General features: G+C 38.2%; 1 protein-coding gene across 6 annotated transcripts in view; it reads right to left on the bottom strand.

Annotated features, from left to right (window-relative positions):
* Positions 1-18382, bottom strand: part of CTNNA2 (catenin alpha 2) — a 1043800-nt gene that overhangs the window by 689282 nt on the left and 336136 nt on the right. For all 6 annotated transcript variants that reach the window (XM_011358075.1, XM_011358074.1, XM_011358073.1 and 3 more), the window contains one exon: positions 5583-5786. In XM_011358075.1, coding sequence (XP_011356377.1) covers positions 5583-5786 — 204 coding nt within the window. The remainder of the gene's footprint in view (positions 1-5582; positions 5787-18382) is intronic.

Below are 18382 nucleotides of genomic sequence, written 5' to 3' on the forward strand. Positions count from 1 at the left end.
AACACATAAGATAGTTTTCAACAGAACTTCAGAAGCATTTAAAATCCTTTATGCACAAAATTTCCATTGCATAAAACTTTCAGAGACCCCCTCTTTCTAAAAGCATGTAAACTGTAAAGCTGTGTCCTTACTTTGTTCCTCAGTCATGCTTTGGGTCTAAATCAGTAACCGAGACAGCTGGAGCACAAGATCTTCCCTACGTACTTTTCTAATACTCTTTTGTAAAAATACTCTCAAAATGAATTGTTTCTAAATGAATTATTACATGTTTATATAATAAAATGCTATGCAGCCAATAAACATAAGGTTAGAGAATGTTTATTGATATGGTAACACATTCACAATATATTAAGAGAAGAAAACAGATTACAAAACACCATCTACAATGATTTCATTTTTTAAACTCCAGGCATAATACGAATGTGTGTGACTGTGTGTATGTATGAAAATATCACTCATATAAGTTTAAAAACATTGGAAAGACATATACGAAATTATTAACAATGATTATCTTTAGAGGATGAGATTATGAATAAATTTTTCTTTGTTTTTTATCCTTTACAATGAACATATAATTCGTTCACACCATTAAAAGAAAAAGTTTAAAAACTCATTATTTTCAGCACTCCCCTAGCCCTGAGTATCACTTCACATGTTACTTATATAGTGTTGTTTGCTGAGGACTTGGTGGGATGTTGGACCCAAACTAGGCTGGAAATGATCTTTTAAGACCTCGGTTCAGACCTCGACCCCTTACAAACAAGATACACCAAGAAGCCCTTTACATTAAAATCCACTCTATAGCAAAGGCTATGACAAGACCCTTCAGGCACTTGTAATATGTGTATATATTCCCACATCAATTTGACTTCATGTGCTTTTAACCTGTGCTTTATATTAGTGGTTTAGAAATTGTCCCCGGGGATCCACTTGTGCTTCAAGAGATTTGAAAAAGTTGGATTTAAATATTTTATAAAATATATATCATTTTATTATTTATAAAAATACAATTAAAAAATAACCTGCCACATTTTAACACAGCAGAGACCAATTAAGTCATTATTTTGCCACCCAATTCTCTGTCATCATTGTGCAAACATTTAAACTTTAATTGTGTGATTGTTTAAGAAAATTGTAGTTCTACATTAGTCTTTAAAAAACAACATGGAGCAATGTAGAGTGCCTATGTAAAGAAAACTGAACCAGGCTGCACAGCACCACATCGCACAGGGTCCAGGCACATCCATTATCACATATTCTCACCCGGGCCTAACGGTGAATTGTGCAGAAAAGAAGTAATGGTTTAATGCATCTTGTTATTGTCTTGCGGTTAGTTTAGTACTTAGAATATTATGTTTCCTAGTCTTTTATATTTATAAGAATGTGAACCATACTTGAATAGTTTTGGTGATACAACTTCGAAAGAAATTTTTTTCTACTTAACTCCCTTTTCGAATACAATCTGTCTAGCAGACTATCCAAGCATTGAAGAGTGTGCTATTTATAAATTGTTACTATATCTGAGTAAATCAGAATTTTCTGTGTAACCAAACCCAGACGAAGGTATCAACTGAAGATACCATGGTAATGTGGCTGAGATCACTGCAACTGTCATCCACTCTGAGTGTCCATTTTATGTTCATACCACAGACACATTCTTCTCACTGGCTACTTCCTAAGTAAATTTTGTTTAAAATATAGTGAGAATTCGAACACTTTACTTCTACTACTACCAAAGGCTCAAGTCACCATCCTCTCACGAATTATTTAAAAGTTTCCTCATCTTTCCTGCTTTTTTACACCTTGCACTTCTATGCCCTGTCTTCGACATCTAAGTCATGGTATTTTCTGCCCAACACTCTCCAATGGCCTTCCACCACATTAAAGTAAAAGTCAAATTCGGTTAACGGTGTGCAAGGCAATAGTCTGATACCTCGTTACTGTGTAGACCCATCTCCTGCTATTCTTCACTCTCAACAGCCACACGAGCCACGCCATGAAGCACCCAGGCACCCTGCTCACATTAAGGCACTTGATCTTGTTGCTCTGTCCACCTCAAGTCTTCTTTGCTCCTTCATCTCCAAAAGGTCTTTGACTAAGTGTCATCTTCTCAATGAACCTTTTCCAGGCCCGCCTACTTACAGCTGCATCCACGTTCCCTGTCTCCTGGTTTCATATGTCCGTTTTACTTATCACCATCTGAGAATACTCTTGTTCAAATTATTTATTGTCTGCCTCCCCCAACTACAGTGTCAGCTCTGTGAGAGCCGAGAATTTTGTCTATTTTGCTCTCTCCTGTATCCTTAGAAGTCTAGAACAATGCCTGGCACAAAGTAGCAGCTGCACAATACATATGCCTACAACATTCTAATATGCAAAGCCATCACAAAATACTTATCAATAAAATATTATGTTTAATTGTTTCCTATCATGGGGTCACTTTTAAGGTTTTTGTGTGTGTGATAAAAAAGAGTTTCACAGAAAAAAAAAAGCTGTATCAAATTATAAGTTTCAGAGAAAAGTTTATGACTTCATGACGATTTGGAACTATTTATGTTACTCAGCATAATACATCAACAGCCACACTGATGGTACCACTCGAAAGGCCGCATTTCCTTTTGAAAAAGTCTCTCTCTCTCTCTCTCTCTGCCCATCAGTCTCCACATACGTACAATATGACATTCTATTTAAGAAAGGATTATTCTTAGGACTCTTCTCACTTTGGGCTACATTATAAACTTCATAAAACAAATAAAAACAAATACCCAGGGCTTTTCTAAGACTATCACAGCAGTCTTTTCCATCATAGCTACACTCCGATCATAATTTTTGCCACTTGCATCTGTTCCCTGTTCACTCAGCCCTTTTACCTCACACCACAGTTTCTTTCGAGTGGACAATTTTTGTTACATCTTCAAATCGCACATACACATTCATTAATTTGAATATCCCTTCGTGGAAATATCTAACACACAACTTGATATCCTATTGAACTCACTGTAACCCATGCGCCAAACCATGGTTCGTGTCCCATGCAGACTTTTTTTCCTGGTCATTAGTATACAGCTCTCCTCCTCAATCTCCATCTTCCTCCATTCCATACCATTTGGCATGCATATGATTTTAGAACAGCTTCAACTACAAGTGAACATTATAAGTTGACTCTTCATCAGGAACTGATCAGCAGATTTTTAGAATCCAGAAATGCTAGTTATGTCAATTTTAAATTTTTTTCTCCTCAATCTAGTGGCTTCTTTATCCTAATGATATTGCCTAGCACATCGAGATGAAAATCTACAGGGTGGCAATTTGACAATACCTTTATTTCCAGAGCTTATAATATTAAAAAAGAAATATAACAGCCTAGGCACAACTAATATATCAGTTGCCGTTAATTATAATAGACTTTTCAGTCAGGATGTAGATATGTCTGTTTTTATGTTAATATATGCTGTACCAAAATAAATATAAATTGATATTGTGGCAGTAGAAATGAGTGCACTGGACAGGGATTATGGAGCTCGTCCAGCTGCATCCAATTCCACCTTAAAAATCACCAAAGAAGTGTGAATTCCAAGTCAATTTTACACAGTTTATATAAAAGTCAATAGGAGGTGTTTTATTTAGGCCTTTGATCCTGATGGTTCAATGTGAATAGAATTTGTACACTTCCAAATTTAAGCACTAAACCCACCTATGTGTTATCTGTAACAATATCAAAGTAGAAACAAAGTTTTCAGTAAAAATACAAAACATTCCTGAACCACAAGATTGTGAGCAGAAAAACAGTACCTGGAGTCAATAAAATACAAAAATCCATCAGCTCTGCTCATCTGAATGAGTTTACACTGAAAACGAAAACTTCTCCTTGACAGGATTCTAGACACCAAACTGAAAATTACATGTCACATCTTGATCAACTCTTCTCTAATCACTTTCTGTAATTTCTATGCACAGGAATAGAAATGTTTTTCTGATTTATTTATACCGATAGCTTAACCATCAGACTGATCTCTTCGGTTTCTACTTCCTTTTTTGGCAATAATTCTTCATTGACAGAAATGACCAACATGTGTTAATATAAAACCAAACTCCACATACAAGTAATTAGCCTCTTGCTGTTCTGTTAAAAGCAACAACAAACAAAAAGAATACCAGATTTTACAAGCACTTTTTTGTTGTTGTTAAATCTGATACTCAAAAGATTCACTCAGGGTGGGTGACATGGAGAAAAACATTTCTAGCTTTACCCTCATAGCACCGTAGACCAAAAGCACAGTGTTGGCCATCCAGTTGTACAGAGAAGTCCCCATAAGCAGCTGGGTACCATATGAGGCATCCACACCTCATTCTTTGTGTGCTGAAAATGAGCAAGTCTTCCAAAATCAAAGGATCTGAAGGTTCATGAAAAGGAAACAGATTTTGTTTTTTAATTTGTAGGACATTCTACATCTTTGTGTTTTCTAGCTCAAAGTCCTCTGGAGAGTCTGGCAGAAGCAGCGCTGTCCCTATCTATGCTGACTCCTGGCTTGACCGTGGGCTACAAGTCAGTTTGGGGTAGGAGTGGTAAGAATAATCGGGCTGGAGGGAGGGACACGGGTTGGCTGCTTTGTCTTAGCATCAGCTCACGGTGTTCTAACAGGGCACCGCGTGGCCTTCAAAAGCTTTGTGTAGATTTTCAGTGTCCTTGTTCCCTACCTGACCACTACACAGGGCACTCCTTCAACATGAAACGTCAGTACCTCTTTACCTACGTTTTCTTCCACTTTATGCTAAATGCTCTCAAACCCAGGAGTCCAGCACAGGAGGAACCCCAGGTCTTTCACTGTTGCAAGCCCTGGGCATCAGCTACATCACGTGCTGAATGAATGTAGCAAATCAATACAAACATAATTCAGTGTCTTTCAAGGCAAAGAATATGGATTTCATCTCCTTTTTATAGCTTTTAGATATATAAGAACTGACACACTGTATAACTGTAGGAGAGGACAGCTATTATGTGCACTGCAGAACAAGTAGATACCACCACTACCCACTTCAAAATGTGCAGCTTCACTCTCACAAGAATTTCTCACTGCACAATGAATCACTAACCTCCCTCCAGCTTCTACTGCAGTCGGAACATTTCTACCGTAACCAACCCTGCACAAACATTCTAAGAATAAAATCTATTCTATTTATTAATGCCTCTTAGGAACGGAGATTAGCATCTGTAGCTATCCTTGGCTCTGAAAGTACTCCTTGTAAAAGAGGACGTTGGTGTATCCTGTTATTTCTACCAACCATCTACTTTCACCAATTGAAAACTTACCTAAACCAAAGGTCAGCCACTAAATAGACCAAGAAATCACTCGAGTATAAAGCCAGTTTTTTCTAAAAAGTTCTCTCCCTCTACGAATTGCATCCATACCAAAATACATCCAGAGTCAAAAATCAGACTGCCCAAAGCCATTCTTTGGTTTCACCCGATTCTCTACTGCGGACACCTGTCCTCTTTTCACGCTATTCATGCTTTCCGAGAGCCACACAAGACGGCGCACCGGAGTCCACCGCAACATGAGCACGGACGGCTCAGGACTTACGTTATTCATGTACTCGCTGAGCAGGTCCTGGAGCGCCTGCCGCACCGCGTTGCACTCGGCCACGATCCTCTCGCGACGGTCGTCGCGCGTGCACGAGGAGTCAGCCATGAGCGCAGCACCGCTGATGATGCTCTCCAGCCTCTCCTCCAGAGACGGCCGGAACCTGGCCTCGCTGAACGTCATGGGGTCCAGGATGATCTTATTCTGAAAGTAAGGCAATAATAATAATTTTTTTAAAGTCAGCTGAGAAGAAACAATGGCCGTTCCCAAACCAGAAATATCTGAGGCCAGGACAAGACTCTCCGTGGAGAAGAAACCGGTTTCTTAAGCAAATCTTTGACAAAGTAGCCTTGACAAAGTATCAAATTTCTGTAAGACAGTCCGTTCTAAATCTAATCTTCATAGAGAAAACAGTGCATCTTATTTGAAGGATGTGTTCCTGGCAAAGGCTGTCTCAACCAAAGAGTTTTCAAATGAGATTGTGATACCGGGTTGGCATTTTTAAAAAATTGTGGCCTTCAAGAAAAGCCCATTTCAGTGCAGCACTGGGGGGATTATGGGAAGGTTTCAGAGCCCCAGAGGTAGAACATGATATGTAATGGCCAAGTTGGGATACATGAGTGGTGACTGGTGTACGGATTACATCTGCCTCATGAGAAGCGGACAGCCCCATGGTGGGGTGCCTTTTGAAATTTGGGCAAATAGCATCCAACAAGCATATTTCGCAGGTTACTTCCTACTAGGAACTAATATATTTTGTATAAAAACTGTTGTTCTACTGGGATTCAGAATATGTGCACATGTGTATGTGTGTGTGTGATTAATCACAATGAACTGACAGTGCCCAGATAGGTACTAACATGCTCTGAAGGAGCCTAGCTAAAGGGAGAAATAGAGATGTTTCCTAAAAATGAAGGTGTTACAGAGTATGTAAGCTTAATTTTTCCCCTACTAAGTCAGAGGAACCTGAAAACATGTAGGTAGAATACCCAGAAGTAGACAGAAATATGCATCCAAGATTCAGAAGATGTATCAGCCTGTATTAGGACCTGGGATCATCAGGGGGATTTGGACACGAGGTAGTGAATACTTTAATAGTAAAACACATAGAATAAGAAGAGCAGACCAAAGAAGATCCAATTAATATCAATTTCTAAGAGTATGCAGAATAATGAGAATCAAATAAGAAATAGAAAACATAGTCAGAGGGATAGGAACACAACCTGAATATTATTCCCAGCAAGTCACAGGAGTGGAGAGACTGATGAAGGGTGTGATGACTAACTGCATGAAATAGAGAAGCAAAGTTGACTTTGTCCAATGGGGAACCTTTTTCTGCTCAAAATATGGAACAAAGTTAACCAAAGTGGAATGGCCTGCTGCAGGAAATGGTACACTCATCTTCATTGGACATGCACACTCAGAGGTCTGAGGACCAGCGTGGTAGTGATGGAGTATATGATCTTCTGGCTCTATATACAATTTACTTTGCCTACAAATATAATCTAAAAGCAAAAGAGAGTAAGTAGTTTTACCTTTGTCAATCTATCACCTGCTCTGTGCCTAATAGAGTGCTTAGTTCTAAAAAGAGACTGGAGAAAATAAAAGACATTTGCATGTTTTTTTTTTTTAAACAGAATAGAAAATAACTGCTTAGTGATTATGAAATAGGTCTGAACTATAGGTTGTTTGCCGTAACTCTCCAAAGCATCCTAAGGTGCTTGCCAAAAGCCATGCTGAAAGCATTTGATTCTCCGCATCCAGTTAAAATGTAAATCTCTGTAGCAGAGAAAACTTTTCAGCACAAGGACTATGAACTCCTGATGACTGAGCTCAGGCAGGTGACAAATTAGAAAAAAAGCAGCACCCACTAAACACAGACCAGGTCTGAGGTCCACTGGAATCTTGGATTCCTAGGAAATTAACTCACTGGTCAAAGCTCCCTCTTCAGTCTAGAGGCCAGTGCACCAGGGGGTGCAAACAGGAGCTAAGCTATTCCCATGTGCACTCTCCTAGATCTTAGAAAGAGGATGATTTTTACTTGACCCAGAATAATGTTACTCAGACTCTGTCCCCTATGCCCTAGTAACCCTCCAAATAGTGTCAAAAAAGCATGTGGAGGCCTCAGAATAATGCATATCTTTGCAGGGTCTATCATTACAGGTGAGATGCCCAAAGGAAAGTGGAGGGGAACATAGGTGTTCCTGCTACATCTGCTGTCTGTACTAGAGCTGCTTCGGCAGTGACTCTTCCCAGTAGTGTCCTTCTGAATTCTGTCTTCCTCATTCTGTCTTCCTTTCTACTGCTTTTCAGTTGATGTATTTATAATATTTTTTTTACCATGTAACATGTACAAGTACTGATATTCTAATGAAAGAAACACTTGATCAAATATAATTAGACTATTTTCCTCTATGAAGATTACTAATTTTCAAAGAATGCTTTTATAAAAACCCATATTATAAAACATAATAAAAATTATTCGTTTTGCTTTGAGAATCATATATTGGCTGTTTATTATACTTTTGGACTAAAAATATAAAGAAGTGCCAATCTGGCAGATTGAGGTAAATCTGAACTCTGTAATAGGGCAATTGTAAAACAGTTTCTCTGCAGAGTAGAGGAAAGTGTACTACTGTAATTAGAACATTATTTCCTAAATTATTTTCCATGGAACACTGAGCTTAAAGATGTAATGTTTTGATAAAAAAAAAAAAAAAAAAAAGGTTTTTTTTGTGGCCAAATACGCTTTAGAAATCCTGCATAGCCCAGAGCAAATTATCACATGAAATGCTTTGGGGAGTCCTGCATTAAAAAAGTCAGTTTAGAGTAGCATTTCTCAAACTTGTTCAGGTATAGAAAGGGTCCCCTTTAACATTCATGCATTATCTATGAGAACCTAGGGAACACACTTTGAGAAATGTGGCGAGAGAATTTGCAGTGTCAGCCGAACTAGCTTCCTACCTGCCATGGCCCGCGGCTGTCAGGAAAGTAAATGTACTGAAACATTAAGCTTAAAAAAACCCTCCATAAAAGTTACACTATTCATCACATTTCTAATGGAATTATTCATTATTTATAGATCACGGGGAAAAGCTTTTTAAAAAAATTTTCCCTGGAAAAGAAACAATACATTTACGATATTCTAATCTATAGCTGTGGTGGAGATGGGGAGCACTGTAATGGGGAGAGAGAAAAGGCATAAAAATAAAAGGCAGTGCTCATGTGCCTTGCCTGTACCTGTGTGTGCCTTGTGTGTATGTGTGTGTGTGTGTGTGTGTGTGTGTGTGTGTGTGCGTTTTCAGAGAACTAGCCAGATCACAAACAGGCTTTAGGAAATGAGAAAAGAATAAGACAACAAACAAAGAAAAACAGAACCAAATCAAGCCAGGATCTCAAAGGAAAAGATAATAGTTGCTAAAGTAATAGGAGAAAAGCAAACTCTTAGAGCTAAATCCCGGAGCAATACATAGGGAGAATGAAAGCCAAAGTGGAGTGAGGGGGGAGTATTTGCTTCTGCATCATAGGGGAGTGATTTAAAAAGGAAACGCCTGGGCAGATTCTCTGCTAGCATACTTCAGGGGCACTTTGAAGCAGCAAACAGATCGCCTCACTTCCCTGCAGCAGCAAAGCCTGGCCTCACCAATCTGTGCAGCTGCCCTCTACTGGCAGGAAAGGACACAGCAGCAACAGCGTCCAGGATCAAAAATCCCCTCCTTGGTCACTGAGGGAATATTTCAAGTAGGTGACTTGCCAGCACTAGAAAAGGGAAAGGCCAAGGCTTCCTGTCTCCCCCTTTATGACAAAGGTGTGCTCCTGCAAGTAGATTTTATGCTGTTTCCAAGTGTACTGGCTCATTTTAATCCACTGAGATTCTACATTTTAAATATTCAATTCTCTTTTTTGCATTCTTAAATCTCATTTAATTCTTTTTAATCTTTTTGATCTTTCAGTTCCATCTTATATTGTCATTTTAGTTCATTTGAAAATTGTGGGCCTATATTTCTTTATCTTTTCCTTCTTTTTTTAAAATAAGACTTACTTTAATTTCATTTCTCTTGTCTATTTTCATTCTGCTTATCTGACTTGCATATTTTATGTTTTGTAATTTTTACTTATTTTGTGTTTTAGTAACATCTTTACTTTTAAAAAATATTCTGTTCACTCTTACAGTTTATGGAGTGGCAACTGGAAAACATGGCCGTAAAGACAGTAGCCACAACAATTCATCTCCAAGCAAAGGAGGTTCGGATTCCATTTTGCCATCAAGTCAGCGCTGTATCTGTCTCTCTAGTCCTGCATAACTGATGTCCCATTATTTCCCATGTTGAACTTATAATAATTTTACCTTGAAATAAATCAGTAGACCATATAGTTCAAGACTACCTCCCAGAACAATACATTTACCTGTACCACCATACAATAGTTAGTAGAGCATTGCTTTTAAATTACACCTATCATTCATCCTCTCTACAAGGAGCTATATGATCTAAAAGTTCAGACCAATCACGGAACACTGAGTTACGCTCGATGCAGACTCTGACACGGTAGGAAGCAGCAGAGAGACCTCGATAAAAGTAAGAAGTTGAATACATTACAGATGGTTTGATAGGTCCACAATTCTGTGTCTTTGATATTATTATCTCAGTCTTACTGAAGAGGAAAATGATGCCAGAGATGTTATTCCATGGTCATTTTGCCAAGAAATGAGGACACCAGGATTTGAGCACAGATCTTTTCATTTTCAGTCCAGTGTTCTTTCCACTGTATCAGATTGCACACATTGAGTTGAAATGAACTTTATAAATATATATTTCTTTAAAAGACTATGAAACTCTCCTAAATCAAATATAATGGCATAAGTATCATCTGTCTTACTGCCTTATTTGTTATCAGGATTATCCTGCCCTTCAAATGGATAATGGAGAGTATAGTCATCCATTCAACAAATGGGTGCCAGTGACAACAGGTGTCTGAGGGCACAGACTGAATAACTCTTTATTTAAGAGATTCACTGTCCAGTCAAAAATGAAAACAAAACATGTACAACCAACTGTAATTTGGAAAATATACTGATGACGGTAAGGAATGACTGAGTGGTGGCAATCTCAGTCATTGGGAGGTGGGAGGTAAAGAAATCTTTCTAAAGATGATTACTCCTCAGCTAAGATTTCAAGAATGTAAAACAGCAGGCCACACCAAGTCTGGGGCAGAAACAGGCGTTGCAGACAGAACAGGAAGTGGAAACAAATGTTGGAAGTGAGAGAGAGCATGGTATAACAAGATTATTACAAGAGGTTTATTGAAGCTGAAGTGTAAAGTGTGAGTCACAAGAATGGCACCATGGGCATGCCCCCAAAACCTCTCCTTTGAGAGAAACTTCTACATGAGCATCGTTAGTTGATCTTCTCCATCTATGGCACCTGTAGATCCACCAGTTTCACAAGGAGCCACACTTGATGCCCCCGTCAATCACTGAGCATGACCAGGCCTTTCCTGCCCAATGGGGACTTCTACAGGCAAACTCTGCTCCTGCTTTGGATGCCCCACTGGCTGAGACGTTCTTAGAACTGTGCTGAGGCTCCTCCCACAAGATGCTCTTTCTTTCTTTGTTCTCCTTTCACAAATGTTTGACCTGCACTGCAGTCAAAAAGTTCTCTCAGCCTATTTTTACTAGTTCTTTCCCACTTTATCCTTCACAGGCAATTTCTCCTGACACGTCCCATCCCATCTATCTTGGCATTTGCTTCTTCAAGGACCTGAAGGGACAAAAAAAGGAATAGGAGACCAAGCAGGTGAGGAGAGCCACACACTAAAGAGATTTCTATGCCTTGTTAAGAAGTTTTCACTCTGTGAAGAAGACAACAAAGAATCATCAAGAGTTTGAAAAATAGAAGTGGCATAAATAATACTGTTTGGTTTTAGACAGTTTCCTCTGTCAGTTAAGGAAGTTAGCTTTGGCAGGACTAGAAGAAGGCAAGGGAGCAATTGCCAAGCTTTCCGAACCCAGAAGACAGGTGGAGAGAGTGCAAGATTGTGTTGATATAGGCAAAGAGAAGGGCATGTATCGGGACACATTCAGAATGTCAATCTGTAAAATATGAGCATGAAGAAGAAAGAGTCAAAACTCAAATTCCTAGCATGGGAAACATCAACAATGCAGACATTGGCAAACTCTATCATGGGCATCAATATATTTTGTAGATACATTTTTATTAGAATGCAGATCTCTTCATTTACATACTATCTATGGCTCTTTTCAAACCACAATGGCAGAGCTGAAAAGTAAGGACAGGGACTATATGGCCCACAAAGCTTAGAATATTTACTATCAGGCCTTTAAGAAAACATTTGCTGACCTTCAACAATTGTGATAGATGAAGAAAAGCAGGTTTAAAGTGCCTATGATTCCTTTTAAGTAGAAAAGGTTAGTGGAAAGTTGATTATAAGTCCATAAAAATCGGCCACATATAAAGATTTAGGATGATTAGGATAACCGCAGAAGTAGAAGCCATGAGAATATGATTCCCAAGTAGAAGTAACAGAATGAGAAGAGCCGTGAGCCCAAAATACAACACTGGGAAACCCTCAATGTATAACAGAGAAAGAGCCCATCAATAACACAGTAAAGAGAGATCCGACTAGACCCCGGAGGTTGTACGGCCATAGTTGACAAGGGAGAAGAGCAAGGGGTTCTAAAAAGAGGACAAATAAGATCAATACTGAAAACGTCCATTGAATTTGGATGCTAGGACGTTGTTGGCAATTAATTGTGTGCTTATTTGTGTATACCTGTTTGTGTAATGTACTTATTTATTTATAAATATCTTAATCCAAAGCCATATCGGGCTCAATGGAGTGTAACAACAGAAGCAATGTCACTAATGTTGAGACAAAACAAAATCATAAAAAATTTAAATATTTTTCCTGAAGATTCTATAAAAAGAGAAAGAACTGAATGGTACTAAAATTAGAAAGAAGATAAAACTAGAGTTGACCTTAAACAGCATAGGTTTCAACTGCACAGGTCTATTTATTTGTGAATTTTAAAAAAATAAATACAGTTGGCCCTCTACATCCATAGTTTTACATCTACAGATTCAACCAACCCAGGAAACAGTATTTTCTATCCATAGATGCAAAGGGCTGGCTGTATGCATTGTTCTACGCCATTTTATATAAGGACTTTAAGTATCCGTGGATTTTGGTACCCATGGGGAGTCTTAGAACCGATCCCTTGTGGATACTGAGGGCTGACTGTATTTCTAATTGCAGATGTTAAAACTGTTTACTTGGAAAAACTGAGAATCGACCAAAAAATTACAACAAATTAAAAGGTTTTTTATATTTTTTTCATGAAGGTACTTATTCACATGCAAAATCAATTGCCTTCATATATATAAGGGATATCAAATTGGAAGACCAAATTTACCATAACAGGAATTGCAAAACAAAACGAAACACAATAAAATGCTCCTAGATGTCAATTATATATAGCAAGAAATGTGCTCAGAGAGGTGCATAATCGTCCAGGCACACGGTCAGGGCAAAGGGCAGAGCTGGCATGGGGAGGCATGGCCTATCGCTCTGGCGTCTGTGATCCAGCCACAGAAGCTACATTGCTTCCCTCATGCAAGTTTCTGCACGCATGATGCTAAACACCATGAGGAATTAATGGGACAGCCATTTTTCCATCTCAAACATGAAAGCAGCCATGGCACATGATTCCTTCATACTTTACGAAGGTTTGCAACCAGTGAAATAGGACGAGGGGTAAAGGCTCTAAAATGATACTTTATCCTATTTTTAATTTATCACCTGTTTCGAACATGTCATCAAGAATGATTATCCACTTTTTCTGCCAAGAAGAAAAACAAATATATCTTATTCTTTGGCTAGGAATTAGCCATCTTAAAGCCGAATTTGTATCTAATTGCACTCAAAGCACTAACTGAACAAGACTGGCATGTCTGGGGCATAAAGTAATATGTTTAATTACAGTTACATCAGTGGAAGGCTCTCACATACACATAACACTAATGGGGTGGTTTTATACCCACAGATCAAGTTCCCAAGTAGCCAAGAAACTGCTTAAAGACTAGGAGAAAATCTTATTTATTATTTTTAGATTTATGGCTTTCATCATTAGTTAAATCCTTTAGAGAACCACTTAAGTGATCTCAAATGTACACAGAATTTTCAAAATGTCAAAAAAAGACAAGGAAGAAAACAATTTAATAATATGAAGTATGAACAGATTTAATCATTTGTTTTCCCAAATCTAATCTTATAAACACGGAAAAAGCAAATGCTAGTGGTATAAGAAAGTCCTCTGGTTTTCTTTGTTGTCTGTGACTACCTTGTAAGATAAATGTGTTCTGGATTTTTACTACCTTCATAGTTCAAGGTGGCAACTAAGGAAAATAATAAATTGTGCTGCTCTAGCTCATAAAAATCAAACCCTCACCACCTGCTGTCCAACATAACTATTTCAAATCAAACAAGCAGAAGAAAGAATAAATGTCAACATGCCCTTATCTAGTCATTCACTTTCATTTTTTAAAGATTTCGAAAAAAAATCTCAAAGAGGAAGGTAACATTAGTCAAACTCATTCTTCTAAAGGAATATGTCATTCCGATATGGAGTAATTAAAGCAATGAAAAACAGGAAATCTAAATGACAATGCATGTGTGAGTGAGTGAATATTAATTATTCTGAGCTTTACCCAGGAATAAGCAACAACGTGCCCATCTTCACTTCCTTTATTTTGCATCTCAATCATCACCCCATCCTCCTACTTACCTCTATATTTAAATTGTGTAATTTACCCTGTCTTGAAGTATAACTGGGTAGGTTTTATGTTTCACTGGTACCACAGCCCTTCCTTCCTTTCTCTTTCTCCCAAATATTAAAGAGTCCTGTGTCTCGCTACATGGAGAAGGAGAGCAAAAGCATGTGGCTGGAGGTAACACTGCCCTAGCCTAAGTGAACTCTGAAGATTCCTGAGTATGCTTTAAGAAACCCAATCTTTGATTTAGCTTAGAGCTTCATGCTGCCTTGGCCTTGTAGAAATGGCCTAGGCCACAAAAGTTTAGAGTCGCAATGGGATCAAGGTTTGTTAAGGCATTAAATTGTATTTATTGTATCATTTTGCTGCCCTGATACCAGCCAAAATGAAAAAACAAAAATAAGTCCAGGCAATACCTATTGATTAACCATTCACTACAGTGTCTTTTAAAACAGTTTGTTATCCAGTTAAAAATATTTGGCTAGTGACCCCTGAGGCAGTCTCTCCCAGTTTCCCATTAAAATGTCTATAGCTGGAGAAAAAAAAATGGAATTTTACAGCACAGAAAATTGAGAATAAAAGACATCTATTGACAATGAGGCATGATCACAGTTCTGGTTCTGAATGCTTTAAATACTTATTTTAAAGACTGAAGTCTCAGATAAAAGCATAAATCAAGACCATTTTTAAAAATTAACTGGAGTATCTAAATCAAAAGCATGTTATTTGTTCAGTTGTAAACAATTATTCTCCCTGTAGTGTATCAATAATTAACACAGATACATTTTCATCTTTCTCATTTTGTGCCAAGCTCTCCCAGTGAGAATCTTTCTATCTTTACATGAAAAGTTTCTCTTGGCCTAATTGTGGTAACATTTGGAACAGAAAACACCAAGGACATTGAGTTTTAATCATCCATTTTTTATTAAGCTGCAGAAAACTGCTAACCTCCATTTTAGAGTTGCCTTAATTTTAAATTGCATAGTATCTTATTGATGTCTTAGTTCTCAGGTATATACTTAAAAATAAATTAACTATGCCATTTATTCACTTAAGATGTTATTTGTAATCAAGTTCAATTTAATCAGAAATAAATGAGAAAGATGATGACTCAATTATATAGCACTTTTTATTCTCATTTATTTAATTTTTTGTTTTAAGAGAAATCTAAGACAACATTCATTTCATGTTAGAGGAGAAACTGCTGTTTAAGACAGTTCTTTACCAAAGATGATGGGAAAAAAAAAAAGGGGGGGGCGGTGAGAAAGTCCGGAAGTTATCTCCTCCTGGCTGGTGTGATCTAGTGGAAGCTGCTGGCTTCATTTCCCAAACTTCCTCATCTATGTGTGTTGCTGAGTCGCTGTGGGGCACTTCCTGAGCACAACTGCAAACTCTGACAAGGACACTAGTTTACAACTAATCACGGTAAAGCAGGACAAAGGTAATCACCCTTAGCATTACATGAATTAATTAGGAAACTAGTGTCCAGAATGCATTTAGTCAAATCAAGTCTCTAGAGGGTCAAACAGAAAACTTGTTTTACTCTTTTGCTGAGAACACTGTCATATTACCTCTTCATTCTCCTTGAACTCTCTACATCATGAACCATTTTTTTAAAATTGTCTTTTATCCTCTTAAACTTTGTGTGGTACTTACCACAATTTAAAGCCACCCACTCTTTAAGCCTCACTGAGCTTAACAGGACCCTGCTTTACTGTGGTTCTCCTCGTACCCTTCTGATGGCTTCTTCTCCCATCTCCTCCCCAGTTCTTCTGCTTCAATCTATCCCACTACTTGGTATTTCTCAAGGTCCTGCTCCTTGTCCTCAGAAGTTCTCCGAATACCCTATTTCTTGGAGAGCTCAACTACTCCCATGCCTTATTCATCACCTGCTTGTGAATGAGAATTCCAGTTCTACGTCCAGTCCTGACCCTCTTGAGAGCCAGTCCCACAGCAACAGCTGCACACTGGATATTGCCAGCTGGAGGTCCAATTACCACCTCAACTATAATATGCATAAGAACAAACTCTTCATCTGCCTCCAAAGCCTAACACCTCATTTTAAGGGAGGAAAAATAGAAGCTGAAAGAAAATGAGAACCCACAATCTCACTTCATTCTCTTAGTGCACTAATGAGAAATTAGAACTCCTGAGAAATCCTCACTCTCCAAATAAAAGAGGGGTTGAATACACAGGGTTAGTGACTTGCTGAAAGCCACTTAAGATTTTCTGACTCTAAAGTACATCTGCTTGCAGTCTCATTCTCTCAGGTACTTTTGTTGAAAGATCAAGCATCAGTGTCAACTAGGACCAGGGTGAAAAAGTACAGAGTTGGATGGCTAGGATTAGAATTCTTGCTCCAACTCCTAGCTATAACTTCTAGCTGAGCAGGTTGCTTAAATGATGAGTGTCTCAATTTCCTCATTTGAACAGTAGGAATAATATCAGTATCTATACTACGGGGTTGCTGAGAAAATGAAATAAGATAATACATGTAAAGAGCTTAGAAGTATATATAACATATAAAAGTAATAAATATTAACAACGGTCATTTTAAATAGCTCTTTTTATCTAATATTTTATATTTCCATGGTTATTCCACCCCTCGCCCCTCATTCAAGACATCATCACCTCCCATTTACTCCATCATCAAGACTTTAAATTGACCTCCTTTCTTATACAACTTTTTTTTCCTAACAGACCACTTAAAACTCTGCTTACCTGGCCCAAAACCTTCAGTGATTCCTCTACTACCTATAATCAACTATCTGACAACTTATAGATGCTGCAACTTTATCCAACTATTCTCCAATTCTATTTCTATCATTCCTTTTGTTAGATACATCACAATTCCCAATAGAACTAAGCAATGAGATGCATTTTTCATCCAACTCTCAGGATGGAGATGACATTTTTAGCAAGTATAGCCTAAAGAAACAGAAACTCACATCCATTCATTTCATATTTAAGACCTCTGGCCTTGAAGATTCTCAGTAATCTGGCACCAGCCTCTGTCCCTCAAACTCTATCTCCCCAGACTCTACACGAAGCCCTGGTTCCAGTCAAAGTGGTCTCTGACTGCCTCACCCCACCCCAGGAAGCTTCATGTGTTACTGTGGTATTAGTTCTTCTCTACTGAATATTTCAGTACCTTCCTCCCTGCTGCTTCTCGGAAGCCCACATTGAGCCTACTCAGGGTTGACTATCTTCAACTCTGTAAAAAGGCCCTCTCCTTTAGGTTCCATTATTGAACTCCTTATAACCTATCATTCAGCTTACCTATTCAGCTCTTGTCCAGCATGACCACACGTTGTTAGTGGTATGTGTATGAGTGTGCGTGTGCGTGTGTGTGTGTGTGTGTGTGTGTGTGTGTGTGAGAGAGAGAGAGAGAGAGAGAGAGAGAGAGAGAGAGAGAGATGAAATCATCAATTAAAATGTTTTCCTACACTTTGGTATTATTTTACTGCATCCAGCTGAGTGCTTCTCATATAAGTAGTTGATAAATATTTGCTGATAGCAGATTTAGAGTTTATGAACAAAAATATTCGTTTTCCAAATTTTATCAAAAGGCTTCTGGAGCACAACAGAGCACCACAGTGAATTTAGTATCTGCAGATTAATATACAGTTAGGGATGCACATTTTGGTAGACAGTGCTATTTGATGTGGCTCAGTGAGCTTGAGATGCAGAATTATCAGAGTGGGCACAGCACCTATCATGATGACAAATGTTAGTTCTGCTTTCAGTGTGAGGCGGACTAGCTGAGGCAGCCAAATTCTCTGGTTGGTGTACTACCACTATAAAATCCTTGATCTTGATTTAAAAAAAAAAAAAAAAAGTATTTTACATTTCCATACAGTGTAAGCTAAACCAACAGGCATTTGCAATGTGTGCATTTAAGTACACAGTGTATATAGGTGGAGAGAGGAGGACTATTTAAAGCAAGTGTCAGAGAAATAAAAACCCCATAGATATTTCAAAGTCTCATAGGAAGATTTGATTAAACCAAAA

The sequence above is a fragment of the Pteropus vampyrus genome, unplaced genomic scaffold (assembly GCF_000151845.1).
Source record: "Pteropus vampyrus isolate Shadow unplaced genomic scaffold, Pvam_2.0 Scaffold37, whole genome shotgun sequence".
NCBI classification, from domain to species: Eukaryota; Metazoa; Chordata; class Mammalia; order Chiroptera; family Pteropodidae; genus Pteropus; species Pteropus vampyrus.